The sequence below is a fragment of the Balaenoptera physalus genome (genome assembly GCF_965194825.1).
Source record: "Balaenoptera physalus genome assembly, chromosome: 19".
Classification (NCBI taxonomy): Eukaryota; Metazoa; Chordata; class Mammalia; order Artiodactyla; family Balaenopteridae; genus Balaenoptera; species Balaenoptera physalus.
Window position 1 is genome coordinate 15,765,358 of NC_138900.1, and position 20,822 is coordinate 15,786,179.

At 37.4% G+C, this 20,822-nt stretch overlaps 2 protein-coding genes across 6 annotated transcripts in view; both read right to left on the bottom strand.

Moving 5' to 3' along the window:
- The window catches only part of ZFP14 (ZFP14 zinc finger protein), a 54,273-nt gene extending 39,102 nt beyond the window's left edge, over nt 1-15,171 (bottom strand). The window contains exon 1 of the mRNA XM_082439439.1: nt 15,097-15,171. The gene's annotated coding sequence lies outside the window, so the exon portion shown is untranslated. The remainder of the gene's footprint in view (nt 1-15,096) is intronic.
- The window catches only part of ZFP82 (ZFP82 zinc finger protein), a 100,176-nt gene continuing 93,302 nt past the window's right edge, over nt 13,949-20,822 (bottom strand). For all 5 annotated transcript variants that reach the window (XM_082439454.1, XM_082439453.1, XM_082439452.1 and 2 more), the window contains one exon: nt 13,949-19,060. In XM_082439454.1, the coding sequence (XP_082295580.1) occupies nt 17,703-19,060 (1,358 nt within the window). In that variant the 3' untranslated portion in view covers nt 13,949-17,702. The remainder of the gene's footprint in view (nt 19,061-20,822) is intronic.

A 20,822-nucleotide genomic window follows, 5' to 3' on the forward strand; every position in this document is an offset into this window, starting at 1 on the left:
CAGGATCTTCCATTGTGGCACGCGGGCTCTTCGTTGTGGTGTGTGGGCTTCTTTCTAGTTGTGGTGCACAGGCTCAGTAGTTGCTGTGTGTGGGCTCTCTAGTTGTGGCACGCAGGCTCCAGAGTGCATGGGCTCTGTAGTTGCGGCGCATGGGCTTAGTTGCCCTGCAGCATGTGGGATCTTAGTTCCCTGATCAGGGATCGAACCCACATACCCTGCATTGGAAGGCAGATTCTTAACCACTGGACCACCAGGGAAGTCCCTGAAAAATGACCATTTTAACACAACATGTTAAGTACAAAATTAATCTGACAAGACTGGCTTGATCAGGACTCTTATTCACCATTTCATCAGCAGCATCTCACCTAGTTCCTGGCAAATATCAAGCGCTTAAACATATGAAAAATGAACACATGGAGACACTAGGGTATAAAAATCTCCTTTTAACATTTGAGTATATAGTATAGCCAATTATTGGGTGAGAATGTTTACATACACAATTCAGATAGCAGTTTGTTCCACTGAGAACAGTAGATACTTCTTGACTGTCGATTTTGATAACACTGGTAGATTCTGGGCATAAAAATTATAGAAGGAGATTATATTCATATAAGTGCAATAATCAAGGTAAGTACAGGATGCAATGAGAATTCAAATGATGGGTAAATGGTTTCTAGACCTTACGTTTGAACTGAATCTTAAAGCACAAGTATGATTTTTTCAAGAAATATATATGTTCCCACCAAAAGTATGGAGTTATATAAAAAGATAATGTTTGGAGAACTCATATTACTGATTGCAAGACTTTCTATAATGTAACAGCAATTAAAACAGCATGGTATCAGTAAAAGAATAGATAAAATATCAGTGGTACCAAGGAGAGAGCCCAGCAATAGATTCACACAAATATAGTCAACTAATCTTTGACAAAGGAGCAAAGGAAATTCAATGGAGAAAGGATAATATTTTCAACAAATGGTGCAAAACAACTGGATGCCCATATGCAAAAAGAACAAAAAGCAAAATATCACAAAACCTTGATACTCAAAATGGATCATAGCCCTAAATATATAACACAAAACTATAAAACTTTTAGAAAAAAAATAAGAGAAAATCTGTGTGACCTTGGATGGTTGATGAATTTTTAGGTACAACAACAAAAGCATGAGCCATGAAAGAACAGATCAATAAGTTAGACCTTATTAAAAATCAAAAACATTTTGTTGTGTGAAAGACACCAAGAGAATGAAAAGACAAGCCATAGACTGGAAGAAAATATTTGCAAATACATATCTAATAAAAGATTTGTATCCAGAATATATTTTTAAAATCTTAAAACTCAACAATAAGAAAATAACCCATTTGAAAAATGGGCAAAAGCTTTCAGCATATACCTCACCAAAGAAGATATACAGGTGGCAAATAAGCATATGAAAATATTCTCAACATCATTTGTCATTAGGGAACTGCAAATTAAACAACGAGATATCACTACTATCTTAGTTTGGGCTGCTATAACAAATTAGGATAGGGACTTCCCTGGTGGTCCAGTGGCTAAGACTCCATGCTCCCAATGCAGGGGGCCCGGGTTCAATCCCTGGTCAGGGAACTAGATCCCACACGCCACAACTAAGAGTTCACATGCCACAACTAAACATCCCACATGCCACAATGAAGATCCCGCACGCGGCAATGAAGATATCGCGTGCCGCAACTAAGACCCGGCGCAGCCAAATAAATTAATTAATTAAATATTTTTTTAAAAAATAAGGGGCTTCCCTGGTGGCACAGTGGTTAAGAATCCGCCTGCCAATGCAGAGGACATGGGTTCGAGCCCTGGTCCAGGAAGATCCCACATGACGCTGAGCAACTAAGCCCATGCGCCACAACTACTGAGCCTGCACTCTAGAGCCTGCGAGCCACAACTACTGAGCCCGAGTGCCACAACTACTGAAGCCCACGTACCTAGAGCCCGTGCTCTGCAACAAGAGAAGCCAGTGCAATGAAAAGCCCACGCACCACAACGAAGAGTAGCCCCTGCTCGCTGCAACTAGAGAAAGCCCACGCACAGCAATGAAGACCCAATGCAGCAAAAAATAAATAAATTAATTAATTTTTTAAAAAATTCTTAAAATAAATAAAACAGATGCTCCATATAAAATAATAAACAAAAACAAAAACCAAATTAGGATAGACTGTGTGGCTAAAACAACAAACACTTATTTCTCACAGTTCTGGAGGCTAGCCAGCAGATCAAGATCAAGGCATAGGCAGACTTAGTGTCTAGTGAGGGCTTGCTTCCTGGTTTGCAGATGGTTATCTTCTTGTTTCATCTTCACATGGCAGAGAGAAGAGCTTAAGCAAGCTCTCCTGTCTTCTTACAACGGTACTAGTCTAAAAGGCTACATACATACATACATACATTTTATATGACATTCTGAAAAAGGCAAACTATAAAGACATTAAACAGTTCACTGATTGCCAGAGGTTTAGGGATTTGGAAGAGTTGAACATGTGAAGCACAGGGAATTTTTTAGAGTGGTGAAACTATTCTGTATGTTACTGTGGTAGTGGATATATAACACTATGCATTTGTCCAAATCCATAGAACATCACAGCACAAATAGTGAACCTTAATGTTTACACATAAAAAAATAAATTAGGAAGTTGACCCTGAGGGATCCCAGGATGAAATTCAGACAATGATAAAAGAATCCAATTGTATTAAAAATGTATGATAAACCTCACTGAAGAATATGGGGGGGAAAAGAAGCTGACTTAAGTAACTTTGCGAATGAGTAGAAACTGTAAGTCTAAAGACAAGTGTACATAAATGGTGTATGGGTAAACAATTCTGAAACCACTACATGTAAACAAATAAATAAATGGATGAAAGACAATGAAAGCCAGGTTCCTCAGTCTTGGAGTGGGAAGTTCCAGACCACCCAAGGCGGGGAGGTAAGAGGGTTCTAGTTACCAATTACAATGTGTGCAGTGGGTTTCCCACACACCACCAAGCAATTTTTGGACACCAGCTGGATGTCCTACAATTCAACCCAATTCTGACACCATTTTCCCAGAGATAGCATCAGATTCCACAGGCTGAGGGCTCAGTCCTATAAGACTGCCCACTCCTCGCCACTTCAGATGCCAATTGCAAGCCCAGATTGTTACCTGTGCTTCTGACCAATTGGAAGCTAGGTTTTACCTGTTTCTGTCCAATTGGTTATGTTCTCACAACCCCTTCTTCAGGTTTGACTAATTTGCTAGAATGGCTCATAGACCTAAGGAAACCTGTTTACTTACTAGATTACCGATTTATTATGAAGGATATGAATGAACAGCGAAATGAAGAGATATGGAGGGGAACATCCCAAAGGAGCATCTATTCTCATGGAGTTTGGGGCCCGGCACAGTGGCACATGGAAGCATTCTGGTTCCCTAACCTAGAAGCTCTCTGAACTCCCTCCTTTTGGGTTTTTATGGAGGCTTCATTATATAGGCATGATTGAACTCAATCTCCAGCTCCTCCCCCCTCCCCAGCGGTGGGACGGTAGTGAAGGAGAGGAAAATGGGGACTGAAAGTTTCAACCTCTAATCACACGGTTGGCTCCACTGGCTACCAGATCTCATCCTTAGGTGCTTTCCAAAAGTCACTTCCTTAACACAACAAAAGACACCTTTATCACTCTCACCACGTAGGAAATTTCAAGGATTTTAGAAGCTCTGTGCCAGGAATGGGGTATAAGACCAAATATATATTTCTTATTATAACACAATATCACAGAAGGCAGAATGAACTATTTGTTACTGGATTAGAGTCAGAGAAATCAATATGAATTCATATTTAGCTTAATACATACACATATATAAATAATATAGATTTGTATATATACCTGGGTTAGTATATACAAATATGTTCTCTAGCTCTGTTTGCTGAGAGGGCCTAGAAGCAATCCCAGAAAAAATGAGCAATCCGTATGCCCAGCATTTGGTTTCTAATACCATTCAACAATGAAAGAAGTGTGAAATGTGAAATAAAATGGAGTCACTAATGTCAAGGGGTTTTAAAATGGAGCCAGAAGGCCATTAGAAGGTGGACCTTATGAACGTCCTCACCAGGTGGAGCCAGGTGAGACCAAACCACAGATATTCCAAGGACTCTGCAAGAACACCTGCAACTTGTCACAGTAACGGACTTTTACCTCCCTGCTGTGGTAGCCTTAGCACTCAATCATGTTTAGCCAAAACTAGCTTCTGCCTCCAATTCCAGTTAAGAGTCTGTAATGCAAACTTGCTTTCTTTGCCTTTGAAAGTCCCTGACTTATACTCCCTAGTGGGACACTGGGTTGTTACCAGAATCTATGTGCCTGAAATTGCAATTCTTTGATCCTAAATAAATGTTTTTTTGCTTGATTATTGCCTCCTAGGTTTATTTAGGTTGACAGGAACCAGAATTCCTTGGAGAAATGGCTGATTCTAAGGCTGGGCAGGAAATATACAAGATGAGCCTGCAATGTCTTGTAGTACCAGAAAATAAAGGAAGTGCTTCAAAAAACAAAATGATGGGGTATGTCAAAGGGACACAGGAGCCAACTGAAAGAGCTCACAATAGCCAAAGCTGGAACAATTTGAGAAAAACAAACAAAAACAAAAATACATAGTATTGAATTATAACCCAAAGTATAAAATAAATATCAATGAGTCCATCCTGACATAAATAAATGGTTGAATAAATAAATGGGGGACATTGACCAAATCTCCCATGTAAAAGAATTCTAAATAATTTGTGTGGATTACCCCTCCTCGAGTAGTTGAAGCATTACTCCCCACCCCTTAAGTGTGGACTGTGCATGGTGACTTCCTTCCAAAGAGCATAGTCTGGGAGGAGGGATAAAGTAACTGTACAGTGGAGAAATCTGGCAAACACTACCTTGGCTAGGAATTCAAGGCTAATATCATCAGTGATAAGTTATGTTGATAGCATATACCTCTAATATGATGTTGTAAGAATGGCAGTTAGTGTGGTCTTCCTCCCCCAAATTCAAACCCCCAGCCTAACTAGGAAAAAAACATTAGACAATCACAACTTCAGGGACATTTATAAAACAACTAACCAGTACTCCTCAAAACTGTCAAGGACATCAAAAGCAAGGAAACTCTGAGAAACTGTCACAGTCTTGAGGAGCATAAGGACACAGAAGACTAAATGTAATGTGGTATCCTGGATAGGATTCTGGAACAGAAGGACATTAGGTAAAAACTAAGGAAATTTGACTGGAGTATGGGCTTCAGTTAATAAGAATATACAAATGTACTGTAGTAGTATAAGACGTTAACAAAAGGGGAAACTGGGTGTTCATTATTCGGGAACTCTGAACTATTTTTGCAACTTTTCTGTAAATCTAAAACCATTCTAACAGAAAAAGCTTATTTAAAATAAAGTAGGGACTTCCCTGGTGGTCCAGTGGTTAAGAATCCGTGTTGCAATGCAGGGGATGCCGGTTCGATCCCTGCTTGGGGAATTAAGATCCCACATGCTGCAGGGGAACTAAGCTCACGTGCCGCAACTACTGAGCATGCGAGCCACAACTAGAGAGTCCGTGCACTGCAGGTACTGAGCCCACGCGCTCTGGAGCCTGCGCACAGCAACGAAAAATTCCCAAGTGCCGCAACTAAGACCTGACGCAGCCCATAAATAAACAAACAAACAAACAAACAAATAAATAATTTAAAAAATAAAATAAAGTATGAGACTATAGAACAAGACAATGGGTGCAGGAAACTTGCATTAGACGTTTTAAATTAAGGAGTAACAGTGAAAAGTGAGATTTATATTACTATACTAGAGTGTTTTAAGGATCCCAATGGCAAAAAAGTGGCTGAACCTCAAGAATTTGGAACAGAACTTTAAAAACTCAGTTAGGCCTCTGCCTTGCCCCCCACCACCGCCCTCCACCTCACTCCTTACCTTCTGAAATACCAGAAAGGAAAGAGTATGCATAAAACCAGATTAGGCTTTTCTAAAACCAATCTGCTTTCTTGGAGATTAAACACATGAAGTAAATAACTCAACAGCTTGGCTGAATAGTAGAATTGGAGATATATGGAAGAATAACTATAAGAATAGAAAAATCATGCTTAGAGTTTCTCCCAAAATTCTGTGCAAAAGGATAAAAGTGGAAAACATGAGAGAAAATGACATGTGAAAGGCAGTGCCAGAAATTCTAATGTCTGTCTAATAGGAATTCTACAAGGAGAAACCAATAATAAGGAAGAAAAGGGAATTTTAAGAAAAAAAGAAAAAAGGAAGACAGAGAAAAATTTTTGGAGGTGAAAAAAGACAAATTTTCAAGTAAAAGTTATAAAAGCTAAAATTTAAAGTGCTCTTTCTTTTACCAGGCCTAGTTTAAAGAATGTTACATGCATTAATTATTTTTCATAACAATCCCATCATGTGGGTACTATTTCGATCCTCATGTGACAGACACAGAAGCACAGAGGTGAAGCGACCTGTTCAACATCACAGAGCAATTAATGGAGGAGGCAGAATGCAAACCTGCTTTCTTTGTTAATGAAACTTTTTATTTTGACATAATATCAAATGTACAGAAAAGTTGCAAGAATAGCACAAAGAATTCCTGTATACCCTTCACACAGATTCTGTAAATACTAACATTTACTGCATTTATTTTACAATCCTATTTTTTTCTGAACACTTGGAATTTCATTCAGAAAAGTCAGTTGCCCACGTAAGGCTCCTTTACCCCTAAATGTTTCAGTGTATACATCCTAAAAGCAAAGACATTCTCTCCCTTAATCTCCATAATTACAATGATCAAAATTATGAAATTTACATGGATATAATACTTTTATTTTAATATTTACCTTATTCAAATTCACAATTGTTCCAATAAAGCCTTTACAGAAAAAAATTTCTGTTCCAGGGTCATATATTACACTTGTCATGTCTCTTTAGTCTCCTTTAACCTGAAACAATTCCTCAAGCTTTGTCCTTCTTGACCTTGACATTTTTGAAGAGCAAAGGCCAGTTATTTTGTAGAGCATTGCTCAATTTGCATTTTTCTGTGATTTCCTTATGATTAAATTCTGGTTATGCCTTTTGGCAGGAATATCACAGGAGTCGCTCTGTTCTGGAGGTACAGGATGTCATTTTGTGCCACACTGGTTATGTTAACTTTGATAACTGGTCAAGATGCTGTCTGCCAGGTTTCTTCACTGTAATGTTACTACTTTCCCCTTTGTAATTAATATTTGTGGAGAGAGACTTTACGATGGTATCAAATTCTGTTTCTCATCAAATTTTCACCCATTAGTTTTGGCATACATTGATGATTCTTACCAGAATCAATGATTACTGTGATGGTTGATGGATGGTGATTTTCTAATTTCCCCATTCCTTCTACATTAGTAAGTTGGCATTCTACTATAAAGCATGTTTCATGGATGCTTCTTTTAGTTACTGTATTAGTCAATGGTTTTACTCAATCTGCTACTATTATGACCTGTTTTGATGCTCAGATTGTCCAGATTTGGCCAGTGAGAACTCCTTGAGATACTGTGACTTTTTGACATATTTCAACCATTTTTTGAGCACTTCCCTACTTTCTACCCCCTCAGAATGTTCCAATCCCATCTTGTGTTTTCTCTGCTCAGTGTCTTATGCTATGTCTCCAAGGAGCCCTTGTTCCTGGGATCTGGGTGCTGGATATTCTCATTGCTACAGTGGTGTAATTGCTTCTATGTCCTCTCTGCTAGGGGGACATACATACACACACCTTTATATGAATCTCTAATTTTTTTTTTTTTTTAAACACGACTTTGTAGTGATACCTCCAATTGCAATCCAACACCACAGGGTTCATCCTAGCCTCCTGCTCTCCCTATTGCAACGCCCTTCTCCAGCAACAACAAACTTGGCTCCCATTATATTTACTTACTCCGAAATACAGTTACTTTTTTGCTTGATTCTAGAATACATGAAATAGTTCCAGAATTACTAATCTGTAATCACTGTGTAAATCAATCCTACTAATGAGAGTTAATTACTTGTTTACGGGGTTTTTTTTTCTTCTTCTGTTTTTAGCCTGAGGGAATATGGTCAAATTGTCTTCAAAAGTTGCTTGCCTAAGTCTTTTTTCCCCCTTTAGTGTGAAGGAAACTTTTTTTTTTTTGCTTATATTCCAATTTAGGTTCTCTCCTGTTATTCACTTTTTTAAAAAACTGAACTATAGTTGATTTACGATATTGTGTTAGTTTCAAGTGTACAGCAAAGGGATTCAGTTATACATATATATTCTTTTTCAGATTATTTTTCGTTAGAGGTTATTATAAGATATTGAGCATAGGGATTTCCCTGGTGGTGCAGTGCTTAAGAATCCGCCTGCCAATGCAGGGGACACGGGTTCGATCCCTGGTCTGGGAAGATCCCACATGCTGTGGAGCAACTACGCCCGTGAGCCACAACTACTGAGCCTGCGTGCCACAACTACTGAAGCCCACGCGCCTAGAGCCTGTACTCCACAATAAGAGAAGCCACCGCAATGAGAAGCTCGCACACCGCAATGAAGAGTAGCCCCCGCTCGCCACAACTAGAGAAAGCCTGCGTGCAGCAATGAAGACCCAATACAGTCAAAAATAAATAAGTAAATTTATTTTAAAGAAAGATATTGAGTATAGTTCCCTGTGCTATACAGTAAATCCTTGTTGTTTATGTGTTTTATATATAGCTGTATGTTAATCCATACTCTTAGTTTATCCCTCCCCACTTTCCCCTTTGGTTGTTATTGACTTTTAAAAATTATTTACTTATTTATTTATTTATTGGCTGCGTCAGGTCTTAGTTGCAGCACGCTGGATCCTTTGCTTCAGCACATGGGCTGTTTGCTGCGGTGCGCGGGCTTCTCTCTAGTTTTGGCATGCGGGCTCAGCTGCCCCGCAGCATGTGAGATCTTACTTCCCCAACCAGGGATCGAACCAGCGTCCTCTGCATTGCGAGACAGATTCTTAACCACTGGACCACCAGGGAAGTCCCTGTTATTGACTTTTAAAATTTGTAAAACATTAATATGGTCCCCAAAGTAAAAAAATACAAAAAATTAAAAGAATGTGTCACGTCCCTGTCCCTTTATGTACTAAAATCCCCTATGTACTTGGGTTTATTTATGGAATTCTGTTCTATTCCACTGGTCTGTTCATGAGTACCACATCGTTTCGATTATAGGGACTTTTTAGTATTTTTAATTATCTGATTGGACTAGTACCACTTTGCAGCTTTTCTTTTTCAGTGTTAGCCTGGCTATACTTACATAAAACCTGTATTGCTGCCACTATAGATACTGTATACACTTGAGATGAAAAGATTAACTGAGTTGTCCCCCTCCAGTAACTCTCCTTCCCAGTACCTTTCTCTTCATGACTCTTATCAATATGTGAAGTTTTCTTAGTTAGGTACTCACCGGTTTTCTGCTTTCCAGATTTTCCTGGAGATTGGGGATCTTGTCTTTAATATCCACTAACATACTGAAATAGCCAGAGCACTTCATGGCACCCTCCAGGTATGCATTATGCACAAGCATTTGCACGCATTTTTTTATTAGCTATTCTGGTGGGTGTACAGCCATATCACATTGTGGTTTTAATTTTTCCATTTTCTTGATAATTAACGAACATGAGCACAGTCTGATATCTTTATTGGCCATTTGGATATCCATTTTTTGGAAGTGCTTTTTTTTTTTTTTTTTGGCCGTGCTGCACGGCCTGCAATGGAAGCACGGAGTCTTAACCACTGGACTGCCAGGGAAGTACCCTCATTTCTTATTTGGTTGTCTGTCACTTATTGATTTGTAGTGGTTCTTTATATATTCTTGGTCAAATTTATGTATTGTGAATATAGTCTCCCAGTCTGTGGCTTGCCTTTTCACTTTAATGGTGTCTTTTGATGAAAATAGATTTTTAAATTTAATATAGTAAAATTTACTTTTTTTTCTCCATATGGTTAGTGCTTTTTGTGTTCTGTTTAAGAAATCTTTGCTATCCCAAGGCTAGAAAGATATTCTATGTTTTCTTCTAAAGCCTTTGTCGTATCTTCTACAATTACATCATTAACACATCTGGAATTGGTTTGTGTGAAGTGTAAGATAAGAGCCAAGGTTAATTTTTTATCGATATGGATATGCAATTGATCCAGTGCTACTTATTGAAAAGAACATCACTTCCTCTGCAACCACACTGCAGAGGAACCTTTGTCATAACTCAGATGACCACATGTATGTAGGTCTGTTTCAGTGCTCTTTATTTTGTTCTATTGGTCTACTTGTTCGTTTTGCATCAGTATCATGTTGCCTTAATGACCAAAGTACACCTTATCACATTAACAAATTGAAGAAGGAAAATATATCAGTGCGCCAAAAAGGCATCTGACAATATTCAGCAGGCATTTTTAATTGAAAAAAAAAAAAGTTAAATAGGGACTGAAGGAAACAAGTGAACCACACAAGGTCTGTTTACCTCAAACAGAGAGCAAACATTACACTAAGTGATTTCCATTAAGTTGGGAAAAACAACTAGATGCCCGCTATCACCACTAATACTAAATCTTGTTCTGGAAATTATTTCTGTTAGAGTAAGAATAATAAAATAATCACTATAAATATTCAGGAAAAATCATATCTATTTGTAGTTGACATAACTGATTGCCTAAAAAATTAAGAGTCTAGTAAAAAAATGAATTTTAAAGGTTATTGGGTAATAATGAAATTGATGATTGTATCCATATTTAAAATTTTAATATGACAATATCACAATAAAAACAGAAATAAGCCACAGTCTGGGAGAAGGTGAGTCCATCATAATACTAGGTAAAGGATTACTATCTAGAATGTTATTTTTAAGAATCCCACTATTTTTTTTTTTTTCCCACTATTTTTATATGAATGTTTTTTAAAAAAGGAACATGGGCAATACATATGAATTGGCAAGCTATAGTATTTAGCAATAAACATATGTGAAAAGATGCTCAACTCATTATTTACCAGGAAAATATTAAAGCACATACCAGAAGTGGGGATATAAGGAAATAATATTTCACTGGTTTGAAGGGGTTGTAAATTGGTACCATAAAGATGTTCTCCTCTTCTACGGCAATATCTAGTGAGGTTGAACATGAACATAACCTCTGACTTACCTATCTCACCTTTTGATAAATACCTCAGAGAAACCCTTGTTATGTATAGCAAGAAACTCAGATATTCAACAAGATATTTTTCAGTGAGAAATTATATATAACCTAAATATTGACCAACAAAAGGCCTCAATACATATGGTGTATTTATATAAAGAAAAGGACTAGGGGTTTTCTATTCTACTAAAAAGCACCATGTTAAATCCAAAAAAGAGCAAGCAGCTGGTTGGACAGCATGCTGAGTTGCTTGCCTTGCTAGATAACCATACACCTGCCACAATGCTGACACTTCCATCCTTGAAGCCTCTCCTTTTGGTTAGGGCAACATCTGCCAAAGTGGAATTACACCTACAATAGGTATTGGGAATGGGAGCTCTATAGTGAAGTATGAGATACATTGAGTTTGATAACATGAAACATTTTTGATAGTCTTTTGTTCGGCACTTAATGTGATTTTTTTCTCCCAAGAAATATAGAATATAGAGCTTGCATGCTTGTTTGAACACAAAATCATTTTCTTCAAGAACCATTAAGTACTGGTGTTTTGTGGAACATACTTTAAGAAATTTTGAGTTAATGTACTGTCCCCAAAAGACTTCAGTTAACAAGAAAATGTTACCAGGGAGAAGAAACACATAATAGCACTTAAAATGCTCATTGTGTATGTTACATTTTTGTGTAAACACTGTGTTATGTCCACAAATTAAAAGCAATTTGAAATCATGAGTGGAAGAGATTTATTATTCTAGATGGTGACTGATTATTCAATGACATCTGCCCAATCTGCCCACTCTGAGCAAAATGGACTTAGAGGTACAAGTCAGTGTATGACAGTGACATTCATTTGGCTGAAAATAAAGTGCTGTGGCAATACTTGTTTTTCTTTTGTAGAAGGTAATAACTTTTAAGTATTGAATGCCTATTTTTCAAATAATTTTTCATTCCTTTTATAAAATTGATGAAGCTAAAATAAACGAGAAAAAGAAGAGAAACAATAGAAAGAAATTATTGGGGCAGGATCACGTCATTTTTCCCAACACTGTTACACTGCTCAAGTTAGAAAACCTAAATGCCTAACTAAATCACAAAAGGTCAGGCCCTGGGTATTCCTGGTAAATCATTTTATGTTTTATAACTGTTTTTTTAGACTACTGAGTTCAATTTACTGAACTTTATTTGGAATGTCTGCATGTATCTTAAATGATACTGGTCTAGATTTTGCTTTTTAGGGATTACCCTCATCTAAAATTTTATTATTGGGATATCTGCCTTATAGAATGATCCTGCAAAATTTTGTTAGAGGTTACCTATTCTTTAAAACTTTATTGCCTGAAAAACTATCGATTCTAGTTTTTAAAAAAACAAGAACTCCACTTAAATTTCCTTTGTTTACAGATCTCATACATTATAAAACTATAACTTATAAAATCTATAAATTATAAATTGTTTAAAATATAAAATAAAATATAAAATCTATACATTGTTCAGGCTTTCTATAGTCTCTTGAGTCAACTTTGATCATTTAGGTTTCTCTAGATAGCTCATTCTCTATATTTTTATACATACTGAAATATACGTATATAGTAACATGTAAATTTTAAAACTTTTAAATCTCTTTGATATATGTACCTATTTCACCATTCCCATACATAAAGCTGTAATTGAATCATCTTTTGTCCCTCAATAATAACTGCTGATTCTATATTAATGGTATTTTCAAAGAGAATATTCTTGGATAAAATCTACTACTTTATTAACTATTCTTTTACTTTTAAAAAAAAAAATTATTTATTTATTTATTTTTGGCTGCATTGGGTCTTTGTTGCTGCGTATGGGCTTTCTCTAGTTGCAGTGAGCGGGGGCCACTCTTCGTTGCAGTGCGCGGGCTTCTCAATGCAGTGGCTTCTCTTGTTGCGGAGCACAGGCTCTAGGTACACAGGCTTCAGTAGTTGCGGCACATGGGCTCAGTAGTTGTGGGTCGCGGGCTCTAGAGTGCAGGCTCAGTAGTTGTGGCTAAGTAGTTGGGCTTAGTTGCTCCGCAGCATGTGGGATCTTCCCAGACCAGGGCTCGAAGCCATGTCCCCTGCACTGGCAGGTGGATTCTTAACCACTGCACCACCAGGGAAGTCCCTCTTCTACTTTTTTTAAGTTGTACTTTTACTTTTATTGTATGAATTACTTCCTGCTATTTACCTTAATTAAAAAAAAAAAGGGGGGGTTTCCCTGGTGGCACAGAGGTTAAGAATCTGCCTGCCAATGCAGGGAACAGGGGTTTGAGCCCTGGTCCGGGAAGATCCCACATGCCAGGGAGCAACGAAGCCTGTGCGCCACAACTACTGAGCCTGCACTCTAGAGCCAGCGAGCCACAACTACTGAAACCCACGTGCCTAGAGCCCATGCTCCACAACAAGAGAAGCCACCGCAATGAGAGACCCGTGCACCACAACGAAGAGTGGGCCCCACTCGCCGCAACTAGAAAAAGCCCGCGCGCAGCAACAAGACCCAACGCAGCCAAAAATAAATTAAATAAATTAATGAATAAATAAATAAATAAATGTTTTCTGGGAATTTCCTGGCAGTCCAGTGGTTAGGACTCCGCGCTTTCACTGCTGAGAGCCCGTGTAAAAAACACGTTTTCTGGCTTAAGTTAATGCTTTTTTTCCCCAACACTTCTGTCAACTGCCTGCTATGTGACAGGCACGGTATGTGTGGTAACAGAGTCGTGAACTAACTGCTCAATCCAGGTTTTCTAAATGCATTAAGGTTGTTTATTTCCTACAAAGTAGAGCTTTGGTGGCTTCCCACAAATTTTTTTTAATTAATTTATTTAATTTATTTATTTTCGGCTGCGTTGGGTCTTTGTTGCTGTGCGCGGGCTTTCTCTAGTTGCGGTGAGCGGGGGCTTCTCATTGCGGTGGCTTCTCTTGTTGCAGAGCACGGGCTCTAGGCGCCCGGGCTTCAGGAGTTGTGGCTCACAGGCTCTGGAGCGCAGGCTCAGTAGTTGTGGTGCATGGGATTAGTTGCTCCGTGGCATGTGGGATCTTCCTGGACCGTGGCTCAAACCCGAGTCCCCTGCATTGGCAGGTGGATTCTTAACCACTGCGCCACCAGGGAAGTCCTTCCCACAAATTTTTATCTGTAGGGATCAAATTATCATTTATCACTAAGTAGTCTAAAATTTCAGATTTTCTACTTAAACAAAAACTTTATTATGGAAGTTTTCAAATATATGCAAAGGTAGTAAGAATAGCACAGTGAACCCTATGTACCCATTACCCGGCTTCAACAATTTACAGCATTTTTCCAATCTTGTTTCATCTATCCTTCCCATTTTTTCTTTAGTATTATAAAGCAAATCATACATATAATTTCATCCTTGAATACTTCAGTATGGCTCTCTAATGCATAAGGATTTATACACACATACACACACCCACTCCCATGCCATCATCATGCCTAACAAATGAATAATAATTATTTAATATAATTTAATACCCACTCTAGGTTTACTTTTTCACAATAATGTAAAAAGTTGTCTTTTTTTTATCTGTCCAAATCAGGATTGTATTGCCTGTATTTTCTTATTTTCCGTATTCTTGATGCTCTGGCATTTGGGGACTTGATCTTGGAGAGACTACCACTTCTAGGGCTCGCAAGTTCCTTGACAAACAACCCTCCTGCAAGCATGCCGTTGATATATAAACCAACCAATCCAAAGTCCACACCCCTTTATCAAACATCTCCTTTATCAAACTCTCACACACCAAACCAATATTCCTCCTGCCCTAAATCACCCCAGGGCCAGGTACTGGACAACTGAGGACCACCACTGGAGCTCAGAGCCCACAAAATTATTCAATCTACCCAGTCTTAAACTTGCTCAGTGTACCTACCTGGCATCACGTCACCCATTCCTTCCTGGGAAAACTCCAGTAAAGGTTCTGAGTCATGCTCTGCCCTCTTCCGCCTTCTGCCTCCTAACAGGACTAGGTGCTCCTTCCATGTTCTCCTATGTGTACTCAGTTCCTCCTGTTTGCAGAAATCTCCGCGTATAAGCTTCTTCCTTCATCATAATCATTTCCATGTCTTCGTGACTTACCATACCTGATTAAAGCAAATCCTGGGTACATTTTAACACAAGCATCTCAATATATTCCATACACTGTATTTAATTAATATGTCTCAAGTCTCTTTTAATTTGTAAAATTCTGTTTTTATTCTCTTAACATATATTGGTTAAGAAACTAGGGCTTTTATTTTGTGGAATTTCCCACATTCTGGATTTGGCTGTTTGCTTCTTTGTGTCATGAATCTGTTCATTTATTTCCCAAGTTTCCTGTAAACTGGTAGGTTTAGAGACTAAATTACACTTCTGAATCAATATTTTGGACAAGAATACTCCACAGGTAGTATACATCCATTGCATTACATCAAGAAGCACATAGTCTTGCTGATTTAATTTAGAGATGTTACTATAGGTTAACGGGTTGTCATTCTGCTCTGTCCTTTAAAATCTTAGAATAATCTCTCACCTAGTGGTTTTCACATCCACTGATACCATCAAGACCCATTATTTCATAAATAAAAAGTGTGACTTTTTGGATTCTATCATTCCTTTGACCTTTATTAGCTAGAATTCTCTAATAATAAAGAACTTTTCTTCATCAACTTTTGGTTGTCTTGAAATATAGTTCATAAAGGAAAGGCAGGATAAATGCTCCATTTTCCCTTTATTTATTAATAAATGCCCTAATGTGCTCTGTAGCTGACCAATGCATTTTGTTAGAAAAAAAGGAAGCTATCACAGGCTACAGTAATCATGACAAAAGGACAAAGGATCCAAATTGAGGGGATTCCCACTGGCCAAATATAGGACAATTTGAGCATTTTTTTAAAAGGCTACAATGGATTTTTAAAAATTGATGCTGGACTTATAGGTGATTTTAAATTTCCAAATAGTTTCTTTTTATCTTATTCTTTGTTAATTTTATGTATTTAATTGAAGTATAGTTGATTTACAATATTGTGCTAGTTTTAGGTGTACAGCACAGTGATTTGGTTACATATACACACATATATGTATATACATACATACAGTGTGTATATATATATTCATACAGTGAATATATATATATACATATATTCTTTTAAAAAATTATTTTCCATTATAGGTTATTACAAGATATTGAATATAGTTCCCAATGCTATACAGTAAATCCTTATTGTTTACCTATGTTATATATGGTAGTATGTTATCTGTTAATACCATACTCCTAATTTTATTTATCCCCCCACTTCCCCTTTGATAACCATGTTTGTTTTCTATGTCTGTGAGTCTGTTTCTGTTTTGTAAATAAGTTCATTTGTACTATTTTTAGTTTCCACAAACAAGTGATACAATATTTGTCTTACTCTGTCTGACTTACTTCACTTAGTATGACAATCTCTAGGTCCATCCATCCTCTGTTAATTTTAAATCAAATTTATACTGAGGCCAGAGAGCATAGATTGTAGAATATCTTCTTTTTTATGAAAAAATTGAAAAAGGATTTCTCACTTTCACTATTTTAACAAGAATAAGTTATCTGACATTCAATAATGGATGAGTGTTGGTGGAAGGCATTTCTATATTCACTGTGCCCATAGTCTTTCATATGGATTTTCAAGAGAGTAATATTAATGATGATAATAATAAAACAATATTTAGTAGCTTAAAACAACAACCATTTAATTATATCTCATGATTTCGTGGGTCAGGAATTTGGGCAGGGGCTCAGTTGGTGGATTTTTCTGTTCTACACGGCATCAACTGAGGTTATTCACTGGCATTCAGCTGATGGCTGGTTTGGAGGATCCAAAACTATTTCACTCAAATGTCCGATGTTTTCATGGGCAATCTGGAAGACTGGGCACAGCAGAGTGCCTCTCCTTCTCTATGTAGTCTCAGGGCCTTTCCATGTGGTCTCTTCAGCAGAGTAGCTAGACTTTTTAACATAACAGTTCAGGTCTGAACTTGAGAGGGTATTCCAAGAGATGAGGCAAAATCTACCAGTAAAGTCTGGGTCCAGAAACTAGCACAGCAGTACTTCTGCTATTCTACTGGTCAAAGTAGTCACAGTCTGCCCAGATTCAAAGGGAAAGGATGTGGATTCCACGTCTTGATGGGTGGAGTACCAAAGAATCGGCAGTAATCTTTATTCTGCCACAGTATTATAATTTTATAAATGAAGAAACTATAGCATCTAGCAGTTAAACGTCTTGTTCAATATAACACAGGTAGGAAAGTGATGGGCTAGAAATGATGATGTGTCTTTCCCACATTTGTTATATTAATAGGATTAGTTTCTAGAATGAATGTGAAGATTCTCAGGTCTGAGTGATGGTGGAATATATTAAATTAACACATTCTTTTAATGATTTAAACCCCGTTATGCCAAGTCAGGTGCATGGAGGAAGCAAAAGGAACTAATTACTACATTCATAGACTAAAAAGGCTTTCTTATATTTTTACATTATGAATTTTCAGATGATGGGTAAGGTGTGAATGTTGTCTAAAGGCCTTCTTACATTCCTTACATTCATAGGGTTTCTCACCAGAATGAATTCTCAGATGCTGAATAAGAGATGAATTAAGCCTAAAGGCCTTCCTACATTCCTTACATTCAAAGGGTTTTTCACCAGTATGAATGCTCTGATGTAGAGTAAGTTTTTGGCGCAATCTAAAGGCCTTCCCGCATTCCTTACATTTATACGGTTTCTCACCAATGTGAATACTCTGATGTTGTGTAAGTTGTGAGAGTAGTCTAAAGGCCTTCCCGCATTCCTTACAGTCATAGGGTTTAACACCAATATGAATACTCTGGTGTGAAATAAGTTGTGAGTAACGACTAAAGGCCTTCCAGCATTCCTTACATTCATAAGGTTTCTCACCAGTATGAATTCTGTGATGTAGAATAAGATGATAACCACGACTAAAAGTCTTTCCACATTCCTTACATTCATAGGGTTTCTCACCAGTATGAATTCTCTGGTGGAGTGTCAGTTGCTGTCGTACTCTAAAGGCCTTCCCACATTCTTTACATTCATAGGGTTTCTCCCCAGTATGAAGTTTGTGATGTACTCTAAGGCCAGAGCCACACAAAAAGGCCTTCCCACATTCTTTACATTCATAGAGTTTGTCAGCAATATTAAGCTTCTGATGTCGAGTAAGGTGTGCATACTGTCTAAAGGCCTTCCCACATTCTGTACATACATAGGGTTTCTCACCAGTATGAATCCTCTGATGGAGAGTAAGTTGTCCACGAACTCTGAAGGCTTTCCCACATTCTTTGCATTCATAGGGTTTCTCACCAATATGAATTTTTTGATGTACTCTAAGGTCTGGGCCACATATGAAAGATTCTCCACATTCCTTACATTCATAGAGTTTTTCACCAGAATGAAGTCTCTGATGTCGGGTAAGATGTGCAGTCTGTCTAAAAGCCATCCCACACTCCTTACATTCATAAGGTTTCTCACCAGTATGAATTCTGTGATGAAAAGTAAGTTGTTGCCGTACTCTAAAGGCCTTCCCACATTCCTTACATTCATAGGGTTTCTCGACAAAATGAATTCTCTGATGTGAAGAAAAAGATGAGTGTTTTTGGTAAGAGGACACTTTTTGAGATGTAATTTTCACTTGATTGAAATATTCCTCTTGTCCTTCAAATTTTCTTTTGGACTCCCAATCATTTTTTAAAATGAGTCTCTTAAGGCCATGGTTTTTAATTCTCTCCATTATTTTCCACTGGGATAAGTTTATTTCGTGAATGTCATTTTCTGAAGATAACTTCTTGGTCTCATAGTTGGTCTCCAAATCTGAAAGAAAACAAGAGAGCAAACATGCAGTTTTCTTTTTCTAAAAGTAGTAAAATTTCTACAGTAGAAATAAAAGACAACCAAAGTACTACCCAATGAAATTCTAAAAATAGTTACATAGCTAAAAAAAAAAAAAAAAGCAAAAGGCAACACCAGGAAAATGAGAGTTCATGCAGGAAAATGAGATTAGTGACTAAGTAAATATTTTAAGTCAGTGGTTCTCAAGCTGAAATGTGAATCAGAATCACAAGGGAGCTTGTTACAAATACTATGATTTAGACACCACCTAAACCACTTGGATCAGATTCTACAGTCCTGGGCAGTCCTATATTTAATATTCTCCATTCAATGATTTTGATGGACATGAAAGGTTGAGAATTCATACATAAATTCTTTCAACAATTTCTCTTTATTCTTAGAATAAAATCAAACTTGCTAAAAGGCCTCTGCTTACCTATAACGCATCATCTCAAACCACTGTTCTCTTTACTGCTACCTGGAGAGGCCTCTTTTCAGATCTTAGAACATGTTCCCACTTACTTCCATCGGACTTTTCAGTCTGCTCTATTTCCCCACAAATCTTCTGTTTGGGCTCTTTGCATGGCTGGCTCCTTCTCACTCTGAGGTCTTAGATTAAGTTACTCACTCTAAGGCTGAATCTACTGACAGTACTTAAAGCTATGTGCTTATTATACAGTTGACCCTTGAACAACATGGGTTTGAACTGTGCAGATCCACTATACATGGACTTTTTTCAATAAATATACAAACATATATGTGTAGAACATCATGTGCAAGACTTGTATTGAAGTGGATAATCTATCCTTACATAGGCATAAGGTGAGTGATATTTAATATAAAATTAATAATGTGTTAGCTTTCTTACTGTTTTACAACTTTGCTTTTAAAGAATTACATTACTGTACAGTGTGCTTCTCTCTCTTGTGATTGGATAAACTGCATATCAGCCTATCATCACAGTAAGTGGTTTTTTAAAAAATGTAACAATGTTTCCAATACTGTTTTATAAATGTGACTGTAATATTGTATGCCAGAAAAGTTTTACGCTGATTCATTCATTACTGTATAAGCTAGGCTACCATGAAGCATTCACATCAATTACATTAGGTTACCGTAAAGCAATCATATTGCTGCTTCTTCATTACCAATGCATGAGTCATTATATCTGTAAAGAAATATAAATTTTTTTCACATTATCTTTTCATTTCTGATGTCCAGTGTTAGTAATACATATAATACGTTCTGTGTTTATCATATAAGACAATATTGATGTAGAACTGACAGAAAATTTATCTTATAAACAGACAACATAAACTTATGGTATCAATAAATACAGTACAGTACTGTAAATGTATTTTCTCTTCCTTGTGATTTTCTTAATAACATTTTCTTTTCTCTAGCTAACTTTATTATAAGAATACAGTATATAATATATATAACATATGTGTTAATCTACTATTTATGTTATTGGTAAGGCTTCCGGTCAACAATAGGCTAATAAGCAGCTAAGTTTTGAGGGAGTCAAAAGTTATATGTGGGGACTTCCCTGGTGGTAAAAAATCTGCCTTCCAACGCAGGGGACACAGGTTCGATCCCTGGTCAGGGAACTAAGATCCCACACGCCACGTGGCAACTAAGCCCACGTGCCACAACTACTGACCTCATGCGCCTCAAAAAGAGAGCCTGCATGCCACAAACTACAGAGCCCACGTGCTCTGGAGCCCACGTGCCACAACTAGAG